This window comes from Camelina sativa, chromosome 13 (genome assembly GCF_000633955.1).
Source record: "Camelina sativa cultivar DH55 chromosome 13, Cs, whole genome shotgun sequence".
NCBI classification, from domain to species: Eukaryota; Viridiplantae; Streptophyta; class Magnoliopsida; order Brassicales; family Brassicaceae; genus Camelina; species Camelina sativa.
Genome location: NC_025697.1, coordinates 7052724 through 7063593, shown reverse-complemented (window position 1 = coordinate 7063593; position 10870 = coordinate 7052724). Strand labels below are relative to the sequence as shown.

General features: G+C 35.8%; 3 protein-coding genes across 3 annotated transcripts; 2 read left to right on the top strand and 1 right to left on the bottom strand.

Moving 5' to 3' along the window:
- On the bottom strand, positions 7 to 2193 carry LOC104735685 (auxin efflux carrier component 5). Its single transcript, XM_010455515.2, has 5 exons — positions 1409 to 2193; positions 889 to 974; positions 595 to 752; positions 249 to 325; positions 7 to 154 (listed from the first exon to the last, which is right to left on the bottom strand). The coding sequence occupies exons 1-5, from the start codon at positions 2071 to 2073 to the stop codon at positions 82 to 84; spliced, it is 1059 nt and encodes a 352-aa protein (XP_010453817.1). The 5' UTR covers positions 2074 to 2193; the 3' UTR covers positions 7 to 81.
- Positions 6585 to 7741, top strand: LOC104738010. Its single transcript, XM_010458248.2, has 3 exons — positions 6585 to 7053; positions 7152 to 7243; positions 7336 to 7741. The coding sequence occupies exons 1-3, from the start codon at positions 6688 to 6690 to the stop codon at positions 7739 to 7741; spliced, it is 864 nt and encodes a 287-aa protein (XP_010456550.1). The 5' UTR covers positions 6585 to 6687.
- Positions 7758 to 10848, top strand: LOC104735684. Its single transcript, XM_010455514.2, has 8 exons — positions 7758 to 8221; positions 8320 to 8411; positions 8504 to 9204; positions 9434 to 9504; positions 9700 to 9789; positions 9882 to 10076; positions 10152 to 10317; positions 10569 to 10848. The coding sequence occupies exons 1-8, from the start codon at positions 7856 to 7858 to the stop codon at positions 10742 to 10744; spliced, it is 1857 nt and encodes a 618-aa protein (XP_010453816.1). The 5' UTR covers positions 7758 to 7855; the 3' UTR covers positions 10745 to 10848.

Below are 10870 nucleotides of genomic sequence, written 5' to 3'. Positions count from 1 at the left end.
AAAAAAAAAAAAAAAAAAAAACAGTCGTGTAGATACGTAAGAGAGAAACATCGATACATAATCGAACTTATAGATTTAATATCAATGAATAAACTCTAGAGCTGCGTAGTAGGCGACGAGCACAGGCAGAGAAACCAACGTCCCGAATATCACCCTACATGTATCACAATTCATATTTAAATTATATAATAACCATTAAACAAAATTTTGGATTGAAAACTTCTTACTAATTGTTAATATGGACTTACGCTGTGCTTAGAACCTCTGCATGTAATCCATATTCCTTTGCAAAAATGAACGAAGTGATTGATTGTGGCAAAGCAGCCTGCAGATTTCGCAAACAATAAATCATCATTGATCTTTATAAAGAAAAAGTTTAATGTTTAATATCACGCCATAAATAACGATATAAAAACTACAATTATTTGTTTCAAATTCAAAATATTTTCGCTAAACTTTTCATCCGCACATCATCAAACCAAATTCAAAACTTAATCAAACAAAGCTCAATGATAAAAAAAGAAACATTTTTTTTTTGTCAAATGGAAAAAAAACATGGGGTAAATTATAGGAGAAAAGTATATAACTAATGACCTGAATGATGGCAACGCGGAGGACATCCCCGTGGAGGCCAAAGGCGATAGAACCAATAGCCATGGCGGCGGGTCCGGCAATAAACTTTAAGACCATCCCCATCACAGTTAAGCTTGTTCCACATACTATCAACTTCTCTTGAAGTGCCATGAATATCCCTGCGTACATGATATGTATGTACTCTCTGTTATCTCAATACTGATACATAATCTTTACATAGATAGATAGATGCTTTTTTGTTTTTTTTTTTGAAATAGCATAGAAAGATACTTGCATGGACATAAATAAACGTACCCATATTGAACATGGCTGTTCCTGTCCCTGCTTTTGACATTATAAGAATCGATCCCTCCAAAATGCCCGGCATCTCCAGATGCCATCTATATTTCCATCAATTGTTAGATTTTCAAGTCTTTGTTAAATATGATCATGTTGGTCATAGCTTATACTAGTACAAAATAATATCAGAACCCTAAACCCTAAAAGAAAAATAGAAAAAAAAAAAAAAAAACTTAATCACGATTGTTTCTTTGCATTTGCATGTACGTTTGCGTTTATGTTACCATCTTTATAAATGTCGAGAGACTCCGAGTCATTTTAACATGAAAACCAAAACGTACATGCGAAAAAAAAAAACAGTTGTTATATATATTTCCGCCACAATTTTACTGTAGATGGTCATGCGTCAAACTATAGATGCTTTCAGGCAATTTAAACGTTTACGTAAACAGTCTCCTGATTTCACACACTAGTTAACGTTTTTAAAAACATTTCATAAACCTAGAAAATATATACTTCAAAGATTCATTTTTACCTGTTAGAAATGAAAGCCCATGCGATCCCAAGGATGCAAGAATAGCAATTCGGATTCGTTGCAAGCTTCCACCACACGAGGGACATGACTTGAAGGAACGACTTCTCCTCTCCCACAACCACAGTTTCTCCTTTTCCACTTTCGATACTGATGTTGTCAACTTTCGTATCGCTGCTACCATTGCTACTAAATCCGGCTCTTCTTAACTCTAAGACAAACAACAAGAGCGTGAGCCATACGATGGCTTGAAATACCGAGGATTGAATCACGAGATCAACAGCCTGTTGTCCGTACATTGCCTTAGCCAATGGCACACCGACGACAAGAGAGTTCGTAAGTGTGCAGAGAGAGAAACTAGTAATGGACCAACAATAGCTTCCTTTGTTGCTATATTTGGCCCAAAACGCTAAGACCGTGACTATGATGACCTTAGAGAGGACATCGGCTGCGATGAACCGGTAATTCATGTTGAATGGGTCAACATGAGCCGTAAACTCGATGGTGAAAAGCGGCATGGTGAAATAGCAAACGAGCCGGTTTATGGCATCACATTGATCACGAGTGAAGATGTTCCACCATTTTACGGAACCATAGCCTAAAATTAAGGCTACATAGAGTGGAACCATCGCCTCGATTACCTTGTAAACATCTCCACCGCTTATCATGGTTCTATTAGAAAAACAAAATGTTAATAGTTATAGTATAAAGTTTTTGGACTTCGTGGGAGTTTGCAATATATGCTAGCAAACGAAAGGAAAGAAACTGAAGCTTGTTAAGCTCCTTGGTAGATAGTAAATGTGTTAAGTTAAAGAAACCAACATGTTCCTATTTATAGATACATTTTAAATTATACTATTTGAAGAAAAATAGAAAGATATATGAAATATTCATTTTTTTAAACAAAATTTTGGTATAACCATATATAGTATTTTTTACATTATTTTTAAATAATAGCGTTACAAATATTCATAAATCATATAGCATTAATCCCCTAAAATGGTTGCAAGCATTTAACTTTGAGAATCTTTTTTTTTTCAGTTAACCTCATAATTTTTAGCCATTAGTTTACTTAAGAAAAAATGAGAATTATCATTATCAGTACAATTGACCAGACCATGCCGTGGCATATGATTCTATTCCAATTGTTTCCTTTATATATGAGTGTAATTGTTGTGTATGACGTAAAAATGCATTTCTTCAACATTTGACTATATTTATAAAAGAATAATAATAATTAATGATAAGTGCGGATTTTTTGGCACGCCAAATACAACTGTTTTCACAGTATATTTTGTTTGCAGACTCTTTATTCTCTAATTGGCTCTTTTGAGCTTATTCTCTTGTTGTAAAAAAAAATAAAATAAAAAATAAAAATAATTAATAATAATGTTACAGAATAAAGAATAAAAGAGTGATCGGTTGCATGATCTTGAGCTCCATAACTATTAAATCGTCTCTACCAGTATATGTTTCTAGCTGTCGTAACCACAACCACATATGATGAGCATATGCTATACGTATGTAGCCTTACCAACTATAATACAGAATATATAATTAAAAACAAAACTAACTCAATAATCTTTTAAGATAAATTAGTTCTGTTTTATTATTCTTTATATATTAGTAATACCACTTTCATAAATGGGAGCAGAATATGCTCGTCCATGTAATATGAGTAAAAGTGCATGGAATCTTTTGACATGCAAATGCCGACTTGAGTATGGTTGTGCCCTACGCACCTGGCGATAGCAACCAATTTCATAACCGACAAAAAGAGATTTCTTCAAAAAAGGATTTGAAATTTAAATTAGTAATGATCTAAAATTTAAATACATGCATTACTTGTTTGACAGTAACATTCATCATGGTTTTAAAAACCAAAAGAAAAAACATCCCATGGTTTTTAGAACATATAAGAGTAAGACTGATAAATAATACTGTAATTCTTTTTTTCTGCAAATAACTTACTTTTATGAGGTTTTTCATTTTTTTTGTCATTCTTGATTCTAATATAATCACAATAGCACATGTTACTAGCTAGCTAGGTGCACAACATGTTAACTATTTCAATGACACAAATCACAAAATATTTTCTAGTACATATATTCATGATGAGAAAATTGATTCGACCTAATTACTAGAGAATCACGCACATGGCATAAATGATCTGGAAAGCATATAATTATGTTTTGATTTGATAATAACCTTTCATGGTTTTGGAATGATAAAACGATACCCATCTTTACCAAAGATTTGGATCAAAGAAATAAATAAATATAAAGAGTCATTATTTGTGTACGTATACATATAGTGTCGGACCAAAACAAAGGAAAGGGAATTTGACTGATGGAACAAGAATTAAAATTGGTGGATTAGAAATATGTGAAAACGTGGAGCATCCTTCACTGGTGAAATTGAGGGATCATATATAAGCGTGAATAATAATGCTAGTAGAATAAGTTCTATTTATCACTTGATGACTACAAATCTATAATATGCTTTTAACAATTTCTTTTGATGTGTTGATAATACAGTCTTGTATACACATACTAATAAAGAGTTTAAATTTTATTCATATTATTCATCATCCATACATATTTTCGTTATTATTCTTCAATTATGTCAGAAATAGCTAGCATTGATTTGAGGGTTTATTCCAGATTTCCAAACCCATCTAATTAGAAATAGTTAATTTGAAATTTTGACGTCATGATGTTTTATCCCAAACCTGCAAATAATTGAAGTTCTTCAGACCAGAAAACATAATATGTTCTTCCTAAAGTATATATTTTTTTAACTTATATGTTTGGTTTTTAATAAATAAATCTATATATGAAATGATCTGATACAGTACTAAACAGAATTGTAATGATGTTGTTACAGTTACAAATCAAATCAGAAGAAACAAAATAAAAGGAGAGGATGTCGTTTGTCGAAAAGATGTTCACTAACAATCATTGAAGACTGAAGCTAGTAAATAGCAGCAATAGAAGGATATATATATATATATATACCATAATATACAATCATATCAGTATAAACATATGACTTCTCCAATATAATCATCAATATCCACACACTAATCTTTCTTACAATTCCGTATTAAGAAAAACAACAACAATTTTCGTAAAGGCATATATTTTGTTCTTTTAGACTTGGGGAAAAGAGGAAACTCCTACACCAAGTGCAGGTGGAATAAATCCTCTATTTGAAACGACTTCACTACTTCTGTTCCTTTTTTTTTTCTTAAATAATAATAAGAAAATTGTTTGTGGCTCACAGTAATCTGCTCCTTCATGCTTCGTCACTCAATATATGCTACATCACCTACTTGTTGTACTCCTTTCCTTTGCGATCACATCATGTTTTTATATCATGGGAACATTCGTTTTTTTTTCAAGAGAAGAGAAGATGAAGGAAGATGTTTTCAAGTTCTTTAACAACAACGACAACAAAAAAAAAAAGACGTTTTCAATATTGTTCTCGCATCAACACTCTCTGATGTAAATACAAAGTCTTAAGTACATGCCATTTACTCATACATTATGTCTAATAAAACTACTATACTTCAAAACTTGAAGGGCACAACACACTATACATATATGATATAACACCAAAGAGATCCAGATCAAGATCAGTATTTGATTATCAGTTTCCCAAGATTAGTAGGGGGACTTGACAAGAAAACTGATAATTTAGTTTTATTATATTAAAAAAATACAAGAAAACTAGTGTAAAATGTTTATAAATATTTTTGATCACCGCGCGAAACAGAAGGTATTCTCATGTAGTTAGATTATAGCGGTTTGTTTGGTCTGGGGGGAAATTTTGATGGGTAAACCGAACCGGATAACACAAACCAGTCGGTTATTTCAAATTTGTTGGTTCTTGACCTTTTGACGAAGTCAAGTCACTTTACTTAACAGGCTGGTTCTTCTAATTAAAGCTGTACACCAAATAATACTGTAGTAATAAAGTGATTAAAACTTAAATTCCTTTCTTGCCCCTTTAGTTCTTCTCCTTCTCTCTCTCTCTCTCTCTCTCACCCGCCTTCGTCTTCTTCGGTCTTCGTTTCTTCATCTCGAAGCTCCGAGATGGCGTGCCCTCAAAACTCCATAACATACAACGCCACGCGCTGTGCGTGCGGGATTGGTCAGCTTCTTAACCGGAGCTCCGGTAGNATATATATATATATATACCATAATATACAATCATATCAGTATAAACATATGACTTCTCCAATATAATCATCAATATCCACACACTAATCTTTCTTACAATTCCGTATTAAGAAAAACAACAACAATTTTCGTAAAGGCATATATTTTGTTCTTTTAGACTTGGGGAAAAGAGGAAACTCCTACACCAAGTGCAGGTGGAATAAATCCTCTATTTGAAACGACTTCACTACTTCTGTTCCTTTTTTTTTTCTTAAATAATAATAAGAAAATTGTTTGTGGCTCACAGTAATCTGCTCCTTCATGCTTCGTCACTCAATATATGCTACATCACCTACTTGTTGTACTCCTTTCCTTTGCGATCACATCATGTTTTTATATCATGGGAACATTCGTTTTTTTTTCAAGAGAAGAGAAGATGAAGGAAGATGTTTTCAAGTTCTTTAACAACAACGACAACAAAAAAAAAAAGACGTTTTCAATATTGTTCTCGCATCAACACTCTCTGATGTAAATACAAAGTCTTAAGTACATGCCATTTACTCATACATTATGTCTAATAAAACTACTATACTTCAAAACTTGAAGGGCACAACACACTATACATATATGATATAACACCAAAGAGATCCAGATCAAGATCAGTATTTGATTATCAGTTTCCCAAGATTAGTAGGGGGACTTGACAAGAAAACTGATAATTTAGTTTTATTATATTAAAAAAATACAAGAAAACTAGTGTAAAATGTTTATAAATATTTTTGATCACCGCGCGAAACAGAAGGTATTCTCATGTAGTTAGATTATAGCGGTTTGTTTGGTCTGGGGGGAAATTTTGATGGGTAAACCGAACCGGATAACACAAACCAGTCGGTTATTTCAAATTTGTTGGTTCTTGACCTTTTGACGAAGTCAAGTCACTTTACTTAACAGGCTGGTTCTTCTAATTAAAGCTGTACACCAAATAATACTGTAGTAATAAAGTGATTAAAACTTAAATTCCTTTCTTGCCCCTTTAGTTCTTCTCCTTCTCTCTCTCTCTCTCTCTCTCACCCGCCTTCGTCTTCTTCGGTCTTCGTTTCTTCATCTCGAAGCTCCGAGATGGCGTGCCCTCAAAACTCCATAACATACAACGCCACGCGCTGTGCGTGCGGGATTGGTCAGCTTCTTAACCGGAGCTCCGGTAGCTGCGAAATCTTCGGTTGGCCTTCGGAGATCTCAACGGACAAAGATGTCAGCTACAGCGTAGTATCATTCGCCGAGACTTTATTCGCTTTCGACAGGATCCGTAAGTTCACGCAGTCTCAAGCTGTGTTCTTAGAAGCCACGCTCGTTATGCTTCTCTCCTGGTTAGTCTTTTGCTTCTTCCTAAGGTTCACAAAGCTCGGCGATGGTCGTAATGTCTGGTTCAATCTCCGTTGGTGGATTACTCGACTTGATGTCTTCTTCTCCACTAGACATTGGCTCGTTAGTGCCCTCTCTCCACTCCTCCTTTGAGCTTTTGTGTTTCTTCTATCAATTTTGGTTCTTTTTAGGTTACCAATTTAAGTTTTGAAATCTTGCAGGATGATCAGCAAATTGTCAAGAAACGTAAAACAGAACTTGGTGGAACGTTGTCTGTTGCGAGCTGGATTGTTTTCATTGGACTATTCGCTGCGTGAGTTTTGAAAAGCTTGAGAATTTTAGTCTTCTTGTCCGTTGAAACTTAAAGAAACAAACACTGACTTGCTTATTAAAGTTTCTTAACAGGCTGCTTTACCAAATCATAACCAAGAGAACAATTGAAGTTCACAATGTGAGAGCTACTAGTTCTCCAGATTTAATCTCGTTCGAGAACGATTTGGAGTTTAACATCACTGCTGTCTCTGATATGAGTTGCTCGAATCTACGAGGAATCGGTAATGTGGTCACTGGCAATCCCGGTTTCAGCGAATTCAAAGTTTCTTCGCTTTCTAGTTTAGGAAACTATACTTGTCAGAATACAACTTCAGGGCCTACTGTGAATTTCAAGTGTACAAGGTGTCGTCTCACCAGCGATTACATCTATATCTCGTGGCATTTCGTTGATCTTCCTGATTCTCCTGCTGCTGCTGTTGGATTTAAGTTTAACTTAACGTCTAAGAATGGAGCTCACNATACTGTAGTAATAAAGTGATTAAAACTTAAATTCCTTTCTTGCCCCTTTAGTTCTTCTCCTTCTCTCTCTCTCTCTCTCTCTCACCCGCCTTCGTCTTCTTCGGTCTTCGTTTCTTCATCTCGAAGCTCCGAGATGGCGTGCCCTCAAAACTCCATAACATACAACGCCACGCGCTGTGCGTGCGGGATTGGTCAGCTTCTTAACCGGAGCTCCGGTAGCTGCGAAATCTTCGGTTGGCCTTCGGAGATCTCAACGGACAAAGATGTCAGCTACAGCGTAGTATCATTCGCCGAGACTTTATTCGCTTTCGACAGGATCCGTAAGTTCACGCAGTCTCAAGCTGTGTTCTTAGAAGCCACGCTCGTTATGCTTCTCTCCTGGTTAGTCTTTTGCTTCTTCCTAAGGTTCACAAAGCTCGGCGATGGTCGTAATGTCTGGTTCAATCTCCGTTGGTGGATTACTCGACTTGATGTCTTCTTCTCCACTAGACATTGGCTCGTTAGTGCCCTCTCTCCACTCCTCCTTTGAGCTTTTGTGTTTCTTCTATCAATTTTGGTTCTTTTTAGGTTACCAATTTAAGTTTTGAAATCTTGCAGGATGATCAGCAAATTGTCAAGAAACGTAAAACAGAACTTGGTGGAACGTTGTCTGTTGCGAGCTGGATTGTTTTCATTGGACTATTCGCTGCGTGAGTTTTGAAAAGCTTGAGAATTTTAGTCTTCTTGTCCGTTGAAACTTAAAGAAACAAACACTGACTTGCTTATTAAAGTTTCTTAACAGGCTGCTTTACCAAATCATAACCAAGAGAACAATTGAAGTTCACAATGTGAGAGCTACTAGTTCTCCAGATTTAATCTCGTTCGAGAACGATTTGGAGTTTAACATCACTGCTGTCTCTGATATGAGTTGCTCGAATCTACGAGGAATCGGTAATGTGGTCACTGGCAATCCCGGTTTCAGCGAATTCAAAGTTTCTTCGCTTTCTAGTTTAGGAAACTATACTTGTCAGAATACAACTTCAGGGCCTACTGTGAATTTCAAGTGTACAAGGTGTCGTCTCACCAGCGATTACATCTATATCTCGTGGCATTTCGTTGATCTTCCTGATTCTCCTGCTGCTGCTGTTGGATTTAAGTTTAACTTAACGTCTAAGAATGGAGCTCACAAGAAGCATATGAGTTTTGTTAGTGGCACTCTGAGAAACGGAAGCATCCTTGATGAAAGTCCTGTTACTTTCCGTGGAACTGAAGGGAACATTTTGAAGTTTAATCTGTTTCCTCAGATTTACCATCATTTGCATGATCTAAAGCTAATCCAACCTCTGTTTCACGAGTTTATCCCTGGCTCAGTTTACCGAGACACTAATCAGCTTCAGGCATCTATGGGGAGGTCGACAGATGGCATACTCAACACTACATTGTTCATCAACTATCTCTCTGCTTATATTGTTGAGATCGACCATGAAAATATACTTGGTCCTGGTAAGTAACTTTACTCCATTTACTTTGTCCAATCACTTCTTGTGAATCCTTCAAGTCTTTGTAGTTATTTCTTATGAACTGGAGATGTACACTTCTGTTTATAGTTGCACCGCGAAATGCAGGCATGTACATCGTCCAGTATCTTGATTTAGTGTGCAGTAAGAGAATACAAGAGCAGCTTCAGTTATAAACTTAAATATCTTGTTCTTTTCTGGTTGCTATTTTACAGTTAGCTTCCTTGCCGATCTTGGTGGTTTGTATTGCATCAGTATTGGCATATTCTTCTACCTACTAGTGCAGGTTTGAAGCCTTCTTATCTTCTCTACTTCACGTTTACCTTTCCTTTCGTTCGCTTTTCTCTCTTCTTGAAGGAGACTTCTCAAAAGTTTGGTATTCATGATATATGTAGTAGAGCGAGTGTTTACTGTAGTATTTGAAAATTCTTTAGTCATTTTTGAGCTAATTCTGATGGTGGTAACTCGGGTCTTTAAATAGTGTGAGTACAGGGTCAAGAAGCTGCGAAATGAAGATACTGTGTTCAGGAAGATACGGAATCGTCGTAAAGCTCTAGATCACTGGGATAAAGTAATTGGTTTCCCCTCTCCTCTTTTTGGCTTTTCTTCTTGCAATAGCCTTGTTTCTTATTACAAGTTGCTCATAGAATACTTCTCATTTAGCTGAGAAGATATGTTGCATACACATGGGATTGCAGCATATTGGTCGATGATGCCATCAAAACGAAAAATGTATCAGCAATTTGTGGTTTGAACAGACCTTCAACATCTTCTAATAACTCAGAAGGTGGATCATCAAGAACAAAAGCGGAGCATTCTATCATGTCAAACAAGAAACCTAGCTTATGCGTTGAGAAGGTAAACAACTCTTTATTTGTGAGTTCTCCTTTCCTACTTGACCCTTGGAGTTCTTAATTGTCTATTTTTATCCAGAATGCAATTCCACAACCTGCAAGTCTAGAAATGAGCTCTTTCGATTCGGCTTCTTCTCTGGCTAATGGAGATAGTATCTCAAATAAGAAGAGTATAAGCCACTCTTCTCAAAGTCATCCACTCTCTCGTAGTGAAGACGATATAATCCCTCTACCTCCTCCAATGGGTATGGCTTACACTTTTGCCATTTTAAGATAATTTTAACATCCATACTGTTCCAATTGATCTTTGATTTAGTAGAAGTAGATGTGTCGTACAGTTTAGGTTTTAGAGGTAGAAGTGGAAAATAAGTATAGATCTAAATTGAGTCTGTTTGAGGAGAAACACTGGTTGCAACAAGGATCTCAATCAAAATCTTTGTTGGTAATATGATTTAAAAAACCTGAACTCTTGCCACTAGTACTGTTTCTATTGCAGAGTTCAATGAAGGGTCCTCTGGCTCAGAAGTGGACGCAATGGACATCAAGAAGAAATTTCAACTTCTGTATGACTACAATGTGTTGCTTAGGGAAAAACTTATAGACACTCAATCTTTGCTCAATGCTTTGGCACCCAAAGCATCATCATCTTCAACCACGGAACACGGTGCATAGAAGTTAGAACTAAGAGTTTGCCTAACATGTATTGTTTCTATTCTCTTTGTAACTTCCACATTTATAGAACAAAAGGAATGACCAATCTTGTATCTTTGTGAATATACCAAGTTGTTTAATAGTAGC